The sequence below is a fragment of the Alexandromys fortis genome, unplaced genomic scaffold, assembly GCF_014885135.2.
Source record: "Alexandromys fortis isolate MF-2015 unplaced genomic scaffold, M_Fortis_MF-2015_v1.1 scaffold_75, whole genome shotgun sequence".
Lineage (NCBI taxonomy): Eukaryota > Metazoa > Chordata > Mammalia > Rodentia > Cricetidae > Alexandromys > Alexandromys fortis.
The window spans coordinates 8,529,158-8,550,351 of record NW_026067956.1 but is presented as its reverse complement, the minus strand read 5'-3'; the positions used below and the strand labels follow the sequence as shown (position 1 = coordinate 8,550,351).

The following is a 21,194-nucleotide window of genomic DNA, read 5'->3' as shown; positions in this document are numbered from 1 at the left end:
CAGGAGAATCAGAAGTTCAGGTCATCCTCAGCTATTGTTAAGTTTGAGGTCAACTGAGTTCCATGAAACCGTGTATCAAACAGACAGCCACTGTAAGCCCTGTTGCAGTGGAATCATAGGATGTGAGACAAATTGGTCTTTGTTACATTGCTGAAGTGATCTTGGGACCTGAAAAATAATCTATGAATATGAAGTATACTGTTATAGGTGACATAGTGGAGAAAATTTTATTTTTAAGTTTGCCTTTATTTTTTAAAAACAGGTTAATAGTGCATAGCTATAGTTCATATTTTTATAACTGTCCATCCAAAACTAACCATCTTGCTGCTGGAGTGCCAGTTAAGTAACTGGCTGTTCTCCAGAGGACCTGGGATTGGTTCCCAGCACCCACGTGTCGGCTCACAACCACCTGTAATTCCAGCTCCATGAATCTAATGTCCCCTATGACCTCATCTCTACAAGCCTCAGGCATATAAGCAGTACAGACATACATGCAGGCAAAACACTAACACATATAATATAATAAAATAAAAATTAAAAAAATAAGCACTCTTAGCTTTTTCTATTAAAATCAACTCAGATCTTGTCATCTCCTTTTTTTCCTGTTTTATTTGCTCATTTTTTGTTGTTTTGGTTTTGGTTTGGTTGGGGGGGTGTTTGTTTGTTTGTTGGTTTGTGTGCATGTGTGTGTGGTTTTGTGTTTGCTGTGAAGTCCACACTGACCTCGAGCTCACTGTGGTCTGCCTTCCTCAGCTTGAGAAGGCAGGATCTGATGTAGAATATTTCCTTTCTGGTGTTAGACTCGCCTAGAAATGACTAACTGTTTTTTAAGGTCATTGAAACCGTTTAAAATAGTGCTAGCATATGGGAAGCAACATTATGAAATTTGGGGTTTTGTTGTTGTTATTGTTGTTGTCTTGTGATGCTAAGCATCACACAAAACCTTTCTACATTCTCGGCCAGCTGTACCTGCACAACACCGGTAGCTTTGGGATTCACTAGTTTAAAAACTCATTCTTATTCAAACCTGGGTCAACGGGCTTGCTGGCCCAGCATTAGACTCCAGCCCTGCATGGCACATTCTCCTGGCTAGTGGCCGTAGGTGTGACTGATGGTGGTAGGAAACAGAGGCAGGATTTTTGCTTGCACACAAGTGCTTGCCATAAATTGGAGACCAAGATGTCAAGCATAAATATATTTTTTTAAAAAGGAATAAAATAAAACACCACTATCCCTTTTCACCTTTTCCTTCTTGTATGAAAATCACTTTTAGGTTGAATAACCACGCACTGTTGGTGTAAGGTGTCTAACTGTTCTACATACATTTGTGTAGCATTAGCAGACTCAGCAGGTAGCTAAACATGTACTTTCCTTTCTTGGGACTTGAAGATGTAATTATATTTATCTACTCTAGATAATAGTTTGGTAACATTCCCAGAATTGTTTTCTATTATCGATTTTGAAAACTGTTCAGCAATTCATTTTCCTCCTCCTCCGAGCATCCCAGTTACATTTATAAAAGCCGTTTTTCCTGTGCTCGCCTCTGTCTTGTGTTCTTTTTAAAGAACATTTTTCTTAAAATATATTTATCCTTTTGCTGTACTTTATTCGGAACCCTTTGTGGGATCTTGGTCTTCAAGTTCTGGTTACCTCAGTAGCTCTCCAGTGCCTCCAAGTTGTTTATAGTGTTTCTATAACTTCTCTGGTTGCTTTCTGTTGGAAAATAGCCCACAGATTAGTCTGTAATAGCTGTAACTAGAAGCCTCAGAATATTCGGTCACGAAGAAGTTATACCGAGTTAGGCAAAAGTTTTGAGGTCCTCATCGCAGCCATGCTGCAGGGTAAAGAGGGAACTGCTTCTCTGAATGACAAGGCTCGCTATTCCGCTTCCAGCCATCAGTCCTTTCTTCAGCCCGGTCTGATGGGCTCTAAAATCATCTGTGTGCTCTTAATGCAACTGCGATTCCTCACTGTAAGATTCCCACCCTTTCCTGCTTGATGAGTTCCTTTCTTGAATGGAAGTTTTCTCCTGCCAACTGTCCTCTTGAATTTACAGCTGCTCCCCTGTCCCCTCTGTCCCCAGTCCACACAGACCCCTTCCCCAACTGCACCTTAGGATACTGCTGTATGACGGGCAGTAATTTCAGACATTCTGTTTCTAGGCTGTAGACACCTTGAAGATGTTTGAAAAGAAGGACAGTCGAGTGAAAAGCGCAGCTGCCACCAACCTCTCGTTCCTGTATTACCTGGTAGGTTTGCTTCTCTACAGCTGAGAGCTGTTGATAGGATGTTTTTTGCATTGCTAAATCTCTGCCTAGGAACGCACCTAAGGAAAGTCCTCCAGAGAAGACTGATGCAAAGTGTGAGGGGAAAGAGGTAAACTGAGGGCTGCCTGGGACAAGTGCTGCCAGGGGCCGAGTTTGCAGACATGAGCAAGAAGACTGTCTCTAAAGAAGTGAGGGAGAAAGGCTGCTAGTGAGGATCCCAGCCGTCATGGACTGACAGCCACGAGACCGTGCTGAGCCGTGGTGCTGGGATGAAGAACGGGGTATCTCAGGTTAAATGACTTAGGTAGGGTTGCGGAACACCCTCTGTAACAAGCATTCACTGGGTGCCTACTAGATGCCAATCACTGGGGCTCCTGAAAGTAGGTGGGCGCTACTTATGCCAGTTGCCTTCCAGCTACAAACTTGATTTGCCCTTTACCCCGCCTCAGATGGCAGCTCCTTCCCACCTCTGCAGGCTCCGCTGAGTTCCCCTCGGCAGTCTCAACAGCAGCCCTCTCAGCGTTTCTAAGTTCTCGTTGTTGTCCAGAAGACAACAGTAGGGCTTAGCTTTCTCACAACCGCACTCCACTTCCTGGTGTGCGGCTTTTGTACAAGTTGTAGTTCAGAGTCCACACATAGATGTTCCTAACAACCAAAAGGTGAATGAAAGCAGCATAAATGCGTCAGTGACCGAGGGATAAACCCGTGTGGTCCATACATAGATGCTAGTTGGCCATTAAGAGCAACAGACTCTTGATACATGGTCCAGAGCCCTTACAAACGCACCAAGTACAAGAAGCCAGACCCAGAGGTCCCAGATAATAGCCAGCGTCCAGATAGGAAGGGAAATAGAAAGCAGAGCACAGGTTTCCAGAGCCTGGGGAAGAGAAAGCAGAGTGTGGCTGCTGGCGGACACGGGGTTTCTCTTGAGGGCAGAAAAGGACCTGGAGGAAGGCCATAGTGGTAACTGCTCCAACCCTGTGGAGTGTTTGCCACTGCCTTGGGCATTTTAAAGGGGTTCTCAGTCTCACTGCGCTGACCTGGCAGAGCTGGCCATGTCCCAGTGAAATGAAGGTGTCCATGGGCGTCATGTGAACCATGGCAAGGTCTTGATCAAGCTTGTGGCTGAGAGAGGAAGAGAAAGCCCTGCATGGGCAGAAGTACGAACGCCTGGTGGGTGCCGCAGCCAGGTGCAGAGCAGGGGACGCTGAGGCCCTTCCAGCTATTTCAGTGCTTCAGGTGGGAAGGCAGCGCACAGCAAATGAGGACACGGGGCTTGGGCGTTGAACATGGAACCACCTACATATAAATACTGTTATTATCAAACCATGAGACTAGAAAATCCAACCATACGATACTTGGCTGTTTGAGCTTGACAACTGCAAATAGCCTGTCAAAACTAAGATATTTAAAATATTTGTTTCTGTTCATCTTTGTTTATGATCTCAGAAAGTCCATTTATTGTTTTAATAATCTCAGAACAATCTGAGGAGATTTGAAATTTAGACTTGAAATTTGTATATCTTTTATACTTTAGGAAAATGAATTTGCCCAAGCCAGCAGCTATGCAGACTTAGCTGTGAACTCAGATAGATACAACCCATCCGCTCTCACTAATAAAGGGAACACGGTTTTTGCAAACGGTGATTATGAGAAGGCAGCTGAATTCTACAAGGAGGCCCTGAGAAACGATTCTTCTTGTACTGAAGCACTTTATAACATTGGTGAGTTCAACGTGGCACGTGACATTAAGGCATTGTCGACATCTTTTAAAAAATAGCATTATTCTTAGTGGAGTTAATGATTCAAAAGCCATGCTATGTGAAATTTGGGTCAGCATTGTTATGTTGTTCTCCACAGTTATAAGACTGACTGTGTCCCCAAGTTTTGATGATATGAGATGGTGGTTTTAAACGTTTCCCAAGGGGGCACCTATTTCCTTTGTAATTAGGAAAATGTCAGATATACAGAAAGTACTTGGAAGCTGTTTAGTGCCACAATTTGACACATTTTAATGTTTTGCCAGATATGCTTCAGAATTTTTAATACTTTTTCCATGTTTATGTGTGTGGGTGTTTTGTCCGCATGCCTGTCTGTGCACCACTTGTGTGGCTGGAACACAGAGGCCAGAGCAGGGTGCCAGATCTCTAGGAACTGGAATTACAGGTGGTTGTGGCCACTGTGTGGCTGCTAGGAACCAAACCTAGGTCCTCCAGAAGAGCAGCCAGTGCTCTTAACCACTGAGCATCTATCTCTCCAGCACCTCAGACTGTCTTATTTGTACTCTTACAAGACATGAAGGCTCATGACCATCTCATTCCCTTCCTGTCCTCAGAGGTTGTCTGATATGAGCACTGTTGCTTCTGAGGTGCTGTCAAACACATACATGTCTGTAGTCTGGGACTAGTTTCTTTGGCTATCAATGTTTCTTTTCAAATATGCTTCTTTTTTAATGTGTTTTTATTTGATTATGAATTTAGTTTGTATTTTTGGGTTTTTTCTTCTTTTCTGTTTTTTTTTTCTTGTCTTTTTTGCATTGTTATTTTTCCTTAGATGTCTTATGCTCTTAAACTATTTCCTGGTGTTTAGGAATTTGCAAATAAAAACTCAGTTGGGGGGCTGCGGAGATGACTGTTGGTAAAGTGCTTGCCACACAAGCAAGAGAACCTAAGTTCTGATCCTTAACACTCACTTAAAAAATCAGGCAAGGCAACATATACCCGTCATCCCATCGCTAGGTAGGCAAAGAAAGGCAGGTAACCTGGAGTTTGCTGGCTGACTAGTCTAGATGAATTGGTGAGTTCAAGGTTCAGTAAGAGACCCTACCTCCAAAAAATAAAGGTAGAGAGTATTTGAGGAAGATACCCAGCATGATCTCTGGCCTCAGCAGAGATACCACAGGAAGAGGGGAAGATGAATAGATCTGTGTTCATTAGAACGAGGAACTGAGTTAAGTGAGCACCCAGTCTGGACTGCTCTGTTTGGTTGAAGACTGGGCTGCCAGTTGATTGTCTGCCCGCCCTGGAGATGAGGTGTGGGACCAGGGAAGAAATGGCGAGAAGGGACTGAGGAGGCGACACTTGAAATCTGGAAGGGGTTGTACGGGCATAGGTAAGGGAAGGGCACAGTCCTCCTGGGGTCACTTAATTGCCTACTTAGATGCTGTTTTTACTTTATAAATTTTAGATAATTTTTAGACTCTCTCAGCTTTATTTTTCCTATGTAATTTAAAAATAAGTTTTGAGTTTTTAAAACATTTTATTAGCGAGTATTAATCATACATAATAATAGGTTTAATTATGACATGCTCATGACATTTTCATGAACACAAAGTATTTTTATCGTATTTGCCTTCTCTGCCCATTGTCCTCTCTAGTGTCCACACTCCTGCTGACCCCTTTCCTTTCCTAGCGAGGCCCCTTCTACTCTTGTCCCTGTAGTGTACAATCACTATGTCCTAGCACAGTTCATCACGTTTATCCCTTCTGTTAAGTTTTATGGCTGGATCCATGTCTGCAGTATGTATTCCATTCTCTGAGTCTATTTGTCGGTTCCTGTCTGCTGTCCCTGATGAACCGCCCCCCACTTTAAAATCATAGGAGCTGTCTATAGCATGTCTCATGTCTGCTTGGAGAAATCCCAACCTGTATGGTTCTTTAAACGCCGCAGTTCACTTTCATTTTTTTTCTTCTGGATGATTTTGCATGCATTTAAATACTTATGCTGTTACTTTGAGTACAGTTCTGCCTGTGATGCTGCTGCTTTCTGTCTTCTCAAGGCCTCACCTATAAGAAGCTAAACCGTCTAGACGAAGCCTTGGACTCCTTCCTGAAACTGCATGCAATCCTTCGGAACAGCGCTCAAGTTCTTTGCCAGATAGCAAATGTGTATCTCTCTTGAAAGCTTAAGGGCATTATTAATTCCCTCAATTGGAAATTGAATATCAATTATTAAATAATATTAGCCATGGAGATAACTGATAAGGATGATACGACAGGTTAACTTGCTGAAAGTAGTTCAGTTGGTAAAAGATCATTTGCATCCTAAGAAGAATTAGTTAATAATGGTTGTTTATTTTTATTTAAAAAAACTAATTGAAGAAATTGAGGATATTTTGAATACACATAATCTCTGACTAGAAGTTAATTAGATATTTTAACGCATTGTACTAATTCTGATTTTGTTTAAAAAGCTCATGTAGGCTATTGAAGATTCATGACTAGCTAGTATACTATTGAGTTTGGATAATGTATTAATTTTAGCTGTTGTGTAGATATAGTGAATATAGCTCTCTGGAGACTTATCCTCAAAAGTCTTCAGTGCTGCGTGGCCTCATTCATCAGCACTCTCACCGGTGTGTGCTGTGTGCAGGATTAGATCCTGTGTTTGGCTCTCTGCGTGCAGTACTATGAAGTATTGCTGTCATGTCAGCGTCTGCAGCACTCAGCTTCCTGTTTTCCGCACCCACGGTTAGGAAAGTCGATGTGTTCGTCTTGTAATGCCCCTCACTGTATTGGAAAAGCACTGTGATTTCTCTCACTTTGATGAGCTTTGGCCACGCCATTCGGAAGAGCTCATGTTTAGGTAGGTTTTAATATACTGTTACCTTGATATATTTCGTGTAAATATATTTAGACAAAGGTAGGGTATATTATTAAACTAAGTACTATCCATTCTACTTTGGATAAAGTATATTATAATTTTTTCATAAAGTTTTAGAGCAGATAGTATTCTAGTTACTCCTTTTGTTTGTTTTTTTTGTGTGTTGTGTTTCAAGCAGTGCTTAAGATGGAACATAGGGCCTTGCTCTTGCTGGCTAAATGCTCTACCACTGAGCTACACCCTAGGAGGTATAATTTATCCTTTTTTCCTGAAACTAAGCATCATGATTCTGCTCGTGCCTAGTTAGTGACTGGGCAGTAGTTAGTTGATGCATTTGAGACTCTTTGAATGAATCTTATGTTTTTTTCTTGTGGCATCATATTTGCTTTGCCGTGTTCAAAACAAGGATCAAGCTGAGTGTGAGTACCTATAACCCTAGCTGCCAGGAGGCTGAGCAGGAGGATCTGGAGAGCAAGGCCTGCTTGGCAACACTTTAGCTCACCTCATCTCCAAAACAACAACAAAAACCTGACACAAGCAAAACTGAAAACCGCAGGAGACTTCTTGCTAAATAAAAAGAACCATGTGTTGGGATGTGTTCGTTTCATTCATCATCAGATATAAATAAGTAATAGTCAATAAATGTTGATACAAACAAAATGCTTGTGCATTTGCAGAGGACTTACTAGGTATTAAAGGAAACTACAGAGAGAAGATGGCCTGACGTTAGGGTTATACTATAATTAGGAAAAACACACAGGAAAAATACAGGAAGACAATTTCTTTACTGTGCTGAGCTTAAGAGAGCTGGGGTCATTGAGCAAACATTCCAGCATTCCTGGGCAGTGCTTCAAGTGATTCTGCTAGACATTTGGTCCTGGTTCCATTTCCAGCTCTACAAAAACATTGTAATAATCTAAAATTTTGTGAAAAAAATTTAAACCTACATCTAGAATGGGTAGTACTTAAAGTTATACAGGTGTACCTATCCTTTTCTTAAACATATTTACATGAAACATACCAAGGTAACAATATATGAAAAATGTACCTAAACTTTTACTCTTCCCCAACGTTGTAGTCAAAATTCATCAAAATGAGAGAGTCTCAGTGCTCTCCAGTGCCGTGAGGGGCATTACAACACAGACACACACACGTCTGCTTTTCTGAGTGCAGGAGAAACAACTGAAGAAAGCCATAGGGGAGCAGTCTAGAAAGAGAGCAAGGGTGTTGCTGGGCAGCGCTGCCCTGCCTCCCGCCCATCTACCTCCCGCCTCCTGCAGAGATGTAGGGTTAACAATGCAGACAGCAAGGTCCTGAGGCCTAGAACCATTTTCACTATCATGTTCCAATCTCACTTATTGGTGCCTGAATCTTAACTGACATTGCCCAAGATACGAGCTAATGGAAGATCCCAACCAAGCAATTGAGTGGCTGATGCAGCTGATCAGCGTTGTTCCGACTGATTCCCAAGCTCTGTCTAAACTGGGCGAGCTGTACGACAGTGAGGGGGACAAGTCCCAGGCCTTCCAGTATTACTACGAGGTGGGTGTGCGGCTTGCTTCCTTCCAGTTTCTCACGGATCCTAACTTTTCAGAAAAGCATATTAGTTTAGAATTAATAATTATTTGTTAAAATTCAACTTTCTTAAACTATAGTTTTGATTATATTAATTAAAATGAAAAATACTAACTCATTTTCCTTAAACCATGATTTGCATCTTCTGATTCTTTTAAATATTAATATGGCTCAGATGTATAACTGAAAACTGTCAAGCTTACCTACATTTTCTACGCATTGTATACTTTTAGAACTTGTCGAGTTCTTTTGCTAGTTCATACTTTTATAATAGGTCCACTAACAGGAAAAGTAATCAGGAGTAGTTTCCGTATTGCTGCTGATGTCACATTGTCGCCCTCTGGGTGTTCTCTAGTCATACAGGTATTTCCCTTCTAATATTGAGGTCATTGAGTGGCTTGGAGCCTATTACATCGATACCCAGTTCTGTGAAAAAGCTATTCAGTACTTTGAAAGAGCATCTCTTATACAGTAAGTAGCTGTTTAGATTTTATATTTAGTTAATATCTTGCCTTGAAGCTATTTTTAATTCCTAAAAATTAAGTATCTGATAAGTGTAATAAATTCATGAACATCGTTTAATGAGTTTTTATTTTCTTGTATTTTTTTTTCATTTTAGTTTGTCTCTATTGTGACAGATATATTTGCCTTTGCATAAAAATTTTAAATACCTTTTATAGTGTACTTTGTCTGTTTTCCTTACCCAAACCTCAGCGAACAAGCAGTAATTTTAATCACAGATCAGAAAGTGACTTTCTGTCTTAGGACAGGTTTGTTGCTAGAAGAGCCTTAATAGGAGGAAGTTTGTTGGTTTCAGTTTACAAGGGCCATACACTGAACATTACTCTTTGTTTCTTTTTTAATCTCGGCCTCCTCCTGGCTTCAGTTCTGAACATGGCCTTTCTGGGATGTCTAGTTGCTCATATCTATTTCCTTTCTTGCTGATTCCTCAACTCCATTTTCTCTCTTGTTTTGCTGGCCTGTCTGCTCTCCCAGAGTTTTGTCTTGGGTTAATTCAGCCATTTATTCCATCAGGAACAGCTATCCAGAAAAGTTATGTGACCTGGTAAACAATGCCATATACATCTGTGTCACATCAGCGTCTCCTCGTTCCTCTCAGAGCTCCTCAGTTCCTCTCCGTGCTTCATGCTTCAGTTTCCCTGAAAATGGATGTCTTTCATGTAAAGTCCCTTTACACATCTTTCCCTACTTTTCTCTGCATTTACCTTCATTTGCTTCTGGTCTTATGTTTGTTTGTTTTTTTTTTTAAGTGACCGAGGCATTCAGTATACATTAATTACATTTCCTCTATATTTTTGATCATGTAGTTTCTGTACTGTACACTGTAATTTCCTTTCTGGTATGCTAAATCATTTTTAAAATACATTTTTATTTTGCCAAGCTTGGTGACACACGCCTTTAATCCCAGCACTCAGGAGGCAGAAGCAGGTGGATTTCTGAGTTTGAGGCCAGATTGGTCTACAAAGCAAGTTTCAGGACAGTCAAGGCTACACAGAGAAACCCTGTCTCAAAAAAACAAAAAATTATTTTAAAAAATTGTTTTCAACTGATACATAATAATTGTAGCTATATATGCTAAGTATTTATTGTTGTATAAAATCTGCCTCTTCTGTAAGAACATAAGCTCTTAAGGAGTGGGAATGTTCATTCCTCTGTCCTATAACTCCTTACATATTATGGCGACTTGGCAATGCTTCTTGTGATGCTCATGCTAGAAACCCCTCCGGTCGTGTCACTTAGGTTTTGTGTCTTCGTGATTGAGTGGTTCTTACTGGTCTAAGCCTATACTTCTGTTTTCTATTTTCTGTTTGACAAGCTAGATATTTACATGGCAGGAAAAATGAAGTTTGAAACCAACCGATGGCGCACACCAGTAATCCGGTTACTCTATGGCTGAGGTGGGCGGATTGAGAGTTCAAGGACAGCCTGGGTTACAAATCAGTCCTCCATCTCAAAAACAACAACCACAAAAAGTTGAACCCTTAGTTTATCCCGTATGCAAAACTAAATTTAAAACAGATTAAAGACCCAAATAAATATAAGACTAAAAACTATAAAAACTCACAAGAGAGAGCTGGAGAGATAGCTCAAGCAGTTGAGAGCATTGGCTGCTCTTCCAGAGGATATGGGTTCAGTTCCCCACACCCACATGGCAGCTCACAGCTGTCTGTACCTCCTCTTCCAGGGATCCTATACCCTCACAGAGACATACACACAGGCAAAACACAAATGTACATAAAATTAAAAAAGAAAAACACTCATAAAAACTCTTAGTGGAAATTGTTCATGCCATTGAATATGACAAAAACTCTTAGAAATGCCATCAAAACACAGAAATAGGCAATATTAGACTTCACCAAATTTTCAATCTTCTGCTTAACAAATAAGAGTACAAAAGCAACCACAGAGTAGGTCGTTACCCAAAATATATAAAGAGCTCCGACAACTCAACAGTAACAAAAATGAGCAAAGGTTGAGGACATTTTTCCCCAAAGACAGTGTATACATCGCTGATAAACATATCCAAAGATGCTTAGCAGCACGCAGCGTTGGGCAGTGCGAGTCAGCCATGCACACACCACGCACACATGGCAGCATAAGTGGGCTTAGTCATCTAAAAAGAAGATAGGAACGGGACGCATTAGGAGGTGCCCTGGGCAAGTTGGAGGGGCGAATTAGGAATGGGTCTGATCTTATTTTATTGTATACATGTATGAAGTTCTCAAAGAATAAAAGAATGGGGTGGGAGAACAAGGTCTCACTCTGTTGCCCTGGCCGTCCTGAAACAGTCCGGGAACTGGCTCTTCTGCCTCTGCCTCCTGAGTGCTGGGATTAAAAGTGTGCACTCCCACTGCCTGGCTAGAACCCTGGGTGTAACGTGGGTGGAGAAGGTGACAGCCTTCAAAGTGGAAAGTAATACAATTAACTGCATATTTTATTTAGATTGCAGTGGATAGGTGTGTGGGCAGTGGGCTTAAAATTAATAACTTGCACATCACAGTGTTGAAATTGAAGCCCGTATGTGTTCACACGGACTGGTAGGCTCACCATCAGACTAGCTTGGCATTGGAAGGCCTTCTGGAAGCCCCTGGGGAAGCACAGGGAGATTTGGAGGGCAGGGAATCTTAAACACTTCCCTAGACTGCTCCTGATTCAGATTGGGGGGGGGGGTCTCCCATAGTAGCCCAGCCCAGCCTAGAACTCACTGCATAGCCAAGGGTGGCTTCAGAATCATAGCAATCCTCCTGCCTCAGCCTTCTGTGAGTGCTGAGAACACAAGCATGTGCCCGCATGCCTGTCTTGGGTGTTTGTAAAGTCAGTCTCTAAAGGTCCTGGTTGTGATTATTACTTTAGAAAAGAATGTGATTTTTGTTAAAGGTGAAAGGGACATAGAGTTCTCTTTCCCTCTCTTTGGATTAAAGCCTGGCTGTTCTAACACAAGATCAAGCATTTTTTATGTTCTAAATGTGTGAGCCTGTATGTTGTTAATAAAGACTAAATAAACAAAAGGTCTGAAGTACTCAAAGGAATTAGAGGTAGAAAGCTTAATGAATCTGTTTCACCGTCTCATTTTTTTTCATCTCTAATTTCCACTAATTTCTTTCTTTTTTAGACCCACACAAGTGAAATGGCAGCTGATGGTAGCTAGCTGTTTCAGAAGAAGTGGTAAGCATTTTGGCTTTATTCATTTCCTATTTAGTTTCTGTCTTTTCTTTTAGGTAGTTATGCACATAAATGTGTTCCAGTTGAATGTTTATTAAACATTAACTTTCTGAATAACCACACATAATTTATTAGACATATTATATGAAAAACAGTAATTACTACATACAGGAAAGGTCATGCTTACAAAGTGGGGGTGTTTTGTTTTTATTTAAGGCAAGGGCCGTGGATTGGCACTGGGTTTGAATTTAATAGCAAACACTCTACCACTAAGTACACCATAGCCTGCAGGCTATTCCGGGAACTCTCCTAAAAACGAGTTCTTTCTCAAAATTAACGTGAAATCATTGCATGTTAACCACAAAATATTCTTTTTATATTAGTTTCTATTTCCATTTCCTGCCCGAGTGATTAATTCAGACCTGGGACAGCGAGAACTGTGTGTTATTTACAACAGACGTCATTAGGTGCAGAGGTTTGTGCTTCTGTCCAAAGACGATGCCTGTAGCTTAAATGCCAGAGAGTCAACTAGGAGGTCAGAGTTACGTTCATAAACCCCACACAGACCATAGAACGCCCAGGAAAAGATAATCCTGACCCCGAAGGAAGCATAAACTGAGGTTGTCCGTGTGGTTACCTGATAGCTGTCAGTGTCTTCAAAGTGGCCAGGACATCCATCACAGACTTGGTTTGGTCCTGCACTGGAGGGCTCGCTCTTTAGCACGACCATGGCTCCGGTCAGATGGACAGTTTGACTGAGATGCACATTCCTTTGCACGGGACCACCGAGCCACACCCCACTCAGAGTGGATCTTAACATCAGCTAGTCACTGCATTGGTTCTGTTGAGAAGCGAATACTAAATCTCAACCATTTCCTTCCACTCTGACCCTTTTTCAGTTTTGTTTAATCATATATTTTGGGGGTTTTTGTTTTGTTTTTTGAAACCCAGTCTTATTGTGTAGCCCTGGCTGTCCTGAAACTCACTGTGTGATCAGGCCGGCCTCTACATGACAGAAGTCCCCTTCCTCTGCCTCCTGAGTGCCGAGGTTACAGGCATGAAACAGCACACCCGCGTTGTATATCTCTTTCTCCCAGAAATGACTCAGGAATTGTGCAAACATGAAAAGTAAGCTCTCATCTAAACCATTATGGTATACCAATGCTTTGGATTAGAATCACGTTTTAATTAAATTTAGTAATATGTCTATAACTTTATATAGCTAACTATTATTACATTTCTTCTCTGTTTACTTACAGGTAACTACCAAAAGGCCTTAGATACTTACAAAGAGATTCACAGAAAATTTCCAGAGAATGTTGAATGTAAGTGACTTTGTATTTTGTAACTTTGAAGGCAAAGATAACCACACTCTGTGTTCTAATAGATAGTTAAATTTGCTGTAGTAACAGTATGCATAAACGAAGCCTCATTTGTGATACATATCTTCAAAGTTTTTATACAATCAGAAAATTTGACTCCTTAAGTGTGCATTTTTATAGAACTTAGTTATTGATAGGCTTAAGTATGATACCACATTCTGTTTATTATTAAGCAAATCTGCATCTCAGTCCTTTATTAAAAAGTTTAAGGGCAAATCTTGGGGGAAGCAGCTGTAGCACTCTTGGTAGAATGATGCTTGCCTGGCATGAACAAAGTCCAGCTTTGACCCCCTCGCCAACTCAAAGCAGCCATGCTCTGAGTACCGGGTGGTGAAGGCGGGAGGGCTAGAGGTCAGAGTTCAGGTCAGCATCGGTCACCTGAGTTTATATAGCCACCGATGCTGTATAGGGAAGGCGTTTGTAGGATTTTTATTGGAGTGTGTATATAATGTGTGGTAGGCACACGTACGCCATGGTGTGCCTGTGTAGGCCAGAGGGCAACTTTGTGGAGTGGGGTCTCTCGCCCACATTTACGTGGGTTTTGAGGATTGAACTTAAGTTACAAGATCTGCATGGAAACCACCTTTAGTGGATGAGCCATCTTGCCAACCCAGGAGAAGCACTTTTTAACTTTTTTTTTTTAATGGTTTTGTTTTGTTTTGTTTCAAGATAGGGTTTCTCTGTGTAGACCCTGGCTGTCCTGGGACTCACTCTGTAGACCAGGCTGTCCTGGGACTCACTCTGTAGACCAGGCTGGCCGCAGACTCAGAGATCTGCCTGCATCTGCCTCCTGAGTCCTGGGATTAAAGACATGTACCACTGGCATGGGCGGAGGTGAGATTTCCCCCACTGATGCCTGAGGCAAGTGGGAGAGCTGTCCCCATCACTCCTCGGTGTGGTCAGGGGAGAAAGATAAGTGTGAGAGAACTGCCCTGAGGATGTGACAGCCGGAGACTGGCCCCCCATAGCTTCAAGGGCTGAACTAGCCATGGCAGTGCTGGGGAGCGCACCCTGGTGGTGAAGACAGGGAGAGGCGTGAGCTGACAACCCTGCAACTACCCAGGCTCAAAACCAGGGTTCAGTGTTGGCCCACCCCAACATCCAGCCCATCTGTGATCTGCTGGAGCACAGGCTAGGGCAGGGAGCAGTCCTTCCAGCCCAGGCCTCAGAATCTCTGAGACAGGGCAGCAACAGGATGTCTGGGAAGAGTCCCAGTGAGGGCCCGGTGTCAATGGTGCAGCAGAGACAGGCCTAGAACCAAACCAGTGATTCTTTGTGATGAACGCCTGCATGTAAAGATGTAGGGATAAAGGGTTTGCTGTGACTCACTGTCACACTGCAGCTTCCATGTGGAGATTTTCCCCTTCTTCCTGGTTTCTTTCTTTCTTTTTTTATCTTACATTTTGTTTTGTTTTGTTGGGGGGGGGGTGTTTCAGAGGGAACAGGAGATGAGTGGGATCGGGATGCATGATGTAAAAGACACAAAGACCAGCTTGTCTCTAAGAGTCTTTTACTGTATGTGTGGATACCTGTGTGAATTCATATGCACCACATGTGTGCAGGGGACCAAAGAGGCCAGAGGATGTCGGGTCCTTTGCAACTGGAGTTGCAAGTAGTTGGGAGCTGCCTGATGTAGGTGCTAGGAACTAAACCCAGGTCCTCTGCAAGAGCAGTAAGTCCTGTGGACAGTCCCGTGAAAAGCATTTTTAACTACCTACTTTAGTGTTCAATGTTTTCAGGTTGGAAAAAAAGATACTTTTACTATTTTTGAAAACAAAGCATGAATAATCTTGCAGGTAATTGTTTTAGTGGCACTTAAATGTATTTGTGTGTGTGTGGTCACTGTGCACATAGGTACACGCATGTGCTACAAGTCAGTATCCGGAGTCTTCCTCAATTGCTCTCTACCTCATCTTTTGAGAGGGTCTCTTACTGTCCTGGAGCTTGCCAGTCTGGCTAGACTGGTTTACCAGTGAGCCCCAGAGACCTACCTGTCCCCGTCTTCCAGCACTGGAACTCTGTGCCACCGTGCGTGATGTTCCGTTGTGTGTTCCGGGGAACCAAACTCAGATCCTCATGTTTGCACAGCGAGCGCTTTACTGACTGTTCGTCTCTCCCACCCCTAGATTTAAAATGCTATCCTGACATGTTACTTGCTTGTGAGTTGTGAAATGAGCTTTGCAGAAGTATCCATGTGCCGCCTCTCTTGTCGCTGTGCCCGGTCCTGCCATAGTGACAAGGAGACCGATTACTGCAGGATTAGTGCAAAATCTGGGCTAAGGAAAGAGAAAACAGCCATCTTCATTGCTGCATCTCACCACTAATTGTCAGTTTTGTCCTGAGTTGCATTTAGTCAAAGAGGAAGGTCAGCTGGGTGCTGGTGGCTCACACCTTTGATCCCAGCACAGAGGCAAACAGATCTCTGAGTTGAAGGCCAGCCTCTTCCACTTGGCGTAGTGAGTTCCAGGACAGCCAGGGCTGCACAGAGAAAATCCTGTCTCGAAAAATCAAAAAGAAAAGAGGAAAGTCATAGTCAATTTGGAATTTTTACCATCTTTGTTAGGAAACAAAAGGCAATTCCTTGAGAAGAAATCTCTTCATTCATGGTGAGGATAGTCATTGAGAGGCGTGGGCGGTGCTGAGATCAGCGCTGCAGTGAAGAGAACATCTTTGAAAAGTCTTTTTCATCTTGTTCTCTAAAATAATAAATACAGGCAGCACATTACAGTAAACACACCTCTCCTGAGCTCGGGTTTCTGATGATGCAGCCTGATCCAAGGAGCAGGTGGAGTCTCTACCTGGCACTTGGAAGAGCTGCACTGCCAAGGACTGAGAAGAGATGCAGGATCAAGAAGTAGGTTCCTAGCCCGGGCGATGGTGGTGCACGCCTTTAATCCCAGCACTCAGGAGGCAGAGGCAGGCGGATCTCTGTGAGTTCGAGACCAGCCTGGTCTACAGAGCTAGTTCCAGGACAGGCTCCAAAGCCACGGAGAAACCCTGTCTCGAAAAACAAAACAAAAACAAACAAACAAACAAACAAACAAACAACAACAACAAAAAAAACACTNTCAGGAGGCAGAGGCAGGCGGATCTCTGTGAGTTCGAGACCAGCCTGGTCTACAGAGCTAGTTCCAGGACAGGCTCCAAAGCCACGGAGAAACCCTGTCTCGAAAAACCAAAAAAAAAAAAAAGAAGAAGAAGAGGAGGAGGAGGAGGAGGAGGAGGAGGAGGAGGAGGAGGAGGAGGAGGAGGAAAGGGCCTACAGGGCCATTATTGTACAACTCTTAAAAAGTACAGATTTGTAGTTTGCAGTGGACCCAGGCATCTATTTTCCCTGCTCCTTTAAAAAAAAAAAAACTTTCTGTGTGGTTTTTAGTCTCAGTCACTTTAGAGACCATTCAGGAGCAAGAAGTCCAGGGACAGTATTTGAAAGTGGAACCTGCCTGCCTGCCACCTGGTTCATTGAAGGGATCCTCTGCAGGTGTCAGACAGGGAAGTGAACCTCAAGAAAGACGAGAATGAAAACCTCATCAACCTGGATCAGAGACTTCTGGGCATCCAATGCCAGGCTGTTCGCTGTCAGCATATTTAAAACATAGTACAATTTGGGGGAAGGTTTCCGGGCAATAATCAGTCTAATTCCAGGTGCACAGTAAAGCTCGAGTGTGACTATATAGTGTTCTAGGGAAAGAAGAATTAGGATAATCATTCTGGGGAATTTGGGTGAGGTCTGTCTCTAAGCAAAAGGTGGGTAAGGTTTGCCACACCCACTTTCTTTCTCCACAGATAGCAAAACGGTTACCAGCTTATTAACAAAATCCACTCCCAGCCTTCTGGACAAGATATCAGGACCATTGAGAAGAGAACCCAGTGTGCTTAACATTCCTAGTTTCCCTAGAGATCTGTGGGTGCAAGGACCTTTGTGCCCCAATAGTTGATCCTAGAATGTGACCATCCAGCAGGTTACGTAAGCAGCGTCCTCAGCCTTCACCTACTAGTGGTACTCCTGCCCCGTTTGTTGAAACCTGAAGTCTCCAGGCTTGGCAAAATGCCCCTTCAAGGGTAGAATTGCTTCCTGATGAAAATCTCTGGAGCAGCCACAATGCCTTGGTGCCGGGCCAGCAAGGCCACATTGTTTCCCTTTACAGAGGTTTTAAGAGTTACCCTGAAAGTTAAATGAATGACTGTGTACACTGTAAGGAATATCTAAGATGACTTTGGCCTGTATAATTTTCAAAACAAGTGTAATCAATTGACGGCCATAGCTGGAGCTTTAGTGGGGAAGTCTGCGGAATGTTATCTGAAACAGAATCATTTTCTGGTGAACCCATCAAGACTCTGAGGGAACTGTATGCATGTGGTGCAGACATATGTGCAGGCAAAACATCCATACACACAAAATGGAGCTTTTTAAATTTAAAAATTGGCCTATTTTACAGCCTTACAGATGATATCCTGTATTTCAGAGGACAACTACCTAAACTGGTTGGGATTTGTTTGTCTAAGCAGGGTCTCATGTAGCCCATGCTAGGCAAGAACTTACTATGTAACTCAGGTTAGCCTTGGAAGTAGTCATTTTATTTTCTATAAATCGCCTCTAAGCTGCTCTTCTGTGGGAAGGGAGAAGGGAGCAACAGTGGTATATTATTCCCAAAGCATAGACTACCTTTTCATTGTGGATTACTGAGATAAGTGTGTACACAGAAGACTTACCTAGTAATTGTGACATTGCAAATTATTTTAGGCCTGCTGCTTTCAGTGTCTTACTGATCAGAAATTGGCTATTTTTGTACATGCTCTTATGAATGAAGACTATATTCCAGACACTATTCAACACTGATGTAGCATAGACCACTGAGGGTCCACTGAGAGACCCTCTCTCAAATATAAGGTGGAGAGCAATTGAGGAAGACACCTGGCACCCACATTAATGCATGTACACCATACACACATGAATGTGTACACATGCATACATCACACCTGGCACCCACATAAATACACATATACCCAAACACACATGAACAGGTACACATGCATATATCACATCTGGTACCCACATAAATACACATACACTCATACACACACATACACACATGAACATGTACACATGCATTCATCACATCTGGTAACACATAAATACACATACACTCATACATACATGAACATGTACACATGCATACATCTCATGCACATACTCAAACAAGATATTTAATAGTCAAAATAAGTAATTGTGAAAGTAGGCGAAAGAGAAGCGTAACTTAAGTATTTATGTAGAGGAAACGTAGGAGGAAGAGTTGGGGTGGTGATGTCAGCGTGGGGCAGGTGTTCATGGGTCTTGTGACGTGGCTGACCTATCCAAGCTCCTCTAACAAGGTCACCATGATATGTAGAGACAACTGTGGTAAACACTGAGGAGAAGTGTGCATTTGGAGTGAGAAACTAGCTTTAAATTGTTAAGATGTAGCCTGACTGAGGTTGATAAATGGGTGCGACATCCCAGGAGAGATCATAAATTAATAGTCCAAGAGTGGACCTGCAGAACACCAACATTCAAGTGGAGTAGAGGATGCATAGGGGATTGAGAAAGGAGGTCTGGGGAGCAGACAAGAACAGTGCCCCCAAAGCCAAGGGAGATGGACTTCAGGAAGATACCATGACTTGTGGCACTTGGGGTTGGGACTGTCACTCAGTGGCGATGCTTGCATGATACTCAGATGCTCCGGATTTCATATGCAGCACTGAGAAAAAAAAATCATAGAAGTTACCAACCAAAAGCCACTGACTTTGGAAAATCATTGGGGAAGTAGAGGCAGAAACAGAAGAGCAACAGGCTGAAATACGCAGTGGGCATGAGGAGTGGTCTAGGGCTGCTTCTCTAAGGATGGAAGAGGTGGCTGTTTGTCGACTGCAGGGAACAGTGTAGTAGAAAAGGAGAAATTAGAGATGTGCCAGGGAGCACAGCAGTGAAAAACGACATCTGTGGGAATGGAGTCAACCATAGAGAGTGGGCAGGGTAAATCAACCAACTGCTGTCATATGAGGTCGCTTGTTCGTTCCAGCCCAGCAGTTCAGACCTGAAATAATCACACAGAAACTATATTATTTAAAACACTGCTTGGTCCATTAGCTCTAGCTGCTTATTGGCTAACACTTATATCTTAATTTAACCCATTGCTAGTAATCTGTGTATCGCCATGTGGCTGTGACTTACCAGGTAAAGTTCCCAGCATCTGTCTCCAACTACATAGCTTCTCTCTGACCCCACTCTTCTTTCTCCCAGCATTCAGTTTAGTTTCCCCTGCCTAGCTCTGTTCTACCCTGTCAGGCCAAGCCAGTTTCTTTATTCATTAACCAATAAAAGCAACACATAGACAAAAGGAAGAATTCAATTCAATTCAAACAAGAATTACAGTTACAATATTTATATATACTTTATCTTTTATTACTTGTAAGTAAAGTTATATTATTACTATCTACTCTTCAACTCCATCAAAGACTCCAGAAGGATATAATATTACCTAAGTAAACAGGAAGTGCATTGTAAGCAACTTCTAAAACTCTAGAATTGACAGAGACATCTTGCTGCCTGGACAGTCACCCAAAGTTCTTCTGTAACATTGGGGCATCCATCTTCAGCCTACTGGTCCATAGTATCCAGCAGACTTTTCCATGAAACAGGAAATTTCAAAGACAGTTACACCTATATTGGCAGTTTGCCAGTCACTTTCTTCTGGTGGTATACACTTTTTATCCCAATACTTGGGAGACAGAGGCAAGTGGATATCTGTGAATTAAAAGCCAATCAGGTCTACAGAGTGAGTTCTGGAACAGCCAGAGTAGTTACACAGAGAAGCTCTGTCTTGAGAAACAAAAGGCAAAAAAGAAAAGAAATTAATTTTTGACATCTAGCTAAGATTATAAAGTATAATTTTGATGGTAGTTGTGGTAAGGGGAGAAGTGTGCTCTATACCCCCTTACTCTAAGGCTGTCAGGAAGTATGGTTGAAGCCTGGCAGGATGGTAGGTGCCTGTAGCCCAGCAGTACTAAAGGAAGCGAGACAAACAGCCTGGCAGCATAGTAGAGCAAGAGGGAGAATGTAAACCTGGGTCATGGTAGACAGAAGCAGTACAGAGCCAGCGCACCTACTGTGTGTGTAGTACTCCGCCCAATAGAGAGGAACATGGTGACTCAGAAACTGACGTGCCTGGGAGCCAGTCCAGCCTTCCTGGAAGCTGGAACTGAGCTAGCTATCAGGAGCCTCTGAGTGATCAGAAGTTCAGATTTGTGGGGTCTTCTGCTTTGTAGTTTATCACAAGGAAATGGGTACATTTTGGAACTACTTTTTCAATTAAATAAACACAATTTCAACACATTATGGCTATTTTTTAGGTATTAGAAATTTATTTTTAGGGGTTAAAAATATAATATAGTTGGTAGAGAACTTGCCCAGAAACGAAGGAGCCCTAACTTTGATCCCCAGCATTGCTGAAGCTGGGTGTGGTGTTGCTTGTCTGGGAGGCAGAGACAGAAGGGTTAGAAGTCATAGGCTAGTCCCAACTACATAATGAGTTGTGGGCCACTCTGGGCCACATGCATGACTCCCTGCCTTTAAAAGAAACAAAACAAAAAACTAGTGGGTTATTTTTCTTTTCATTTATTCTTTTCTCATACAGTATATCCCAAC

The 21,194-nt window shown here is 42.5% G+C and overlaps 1 protein-coding gene across 2 annotated transcripts in view; it reads left to right on the top strand.

Annotated features, from left to right (window-relative positions):
- The window catches only part of Ift88 (intraflagellar transport 88), a 97,081-nt gene that overhangs the window by 43,829 nt on the left and 32,058 nt on the right, over positions 1-21,194 (top strand). For both annotated transcript variants that reach the window (XM_050152280.1, XM_050152279.1), the window contains exons 16-22: positions 2,163-2,249; positions 3,805-3,991; positions 6,046-6,154; positions 8,261-8,411; positions 8,800-8,915; positions 12,079-12,131; positions 13,388-13,453. In XM_050152280.1, coding sequence (XP_050008237.1) covers positions 2,163-2,249; positions 3,805-3,991; positions 6,046-6,154; positions 8,261-8,411; positions 8,800-8,915; positions 12,079-12,131; positions 13,388-13,453 — 769 coding nt within the window. The remainder of the gene's footprint in view (positions 1-2,162; positions 2,250-3,804; positions 3,992-6,045; positions 6,155-8,260; positions 8,412-8,799; positions 8,916-12,078; positions 12,132-13,387; positions 13,454-21,194) is intronic.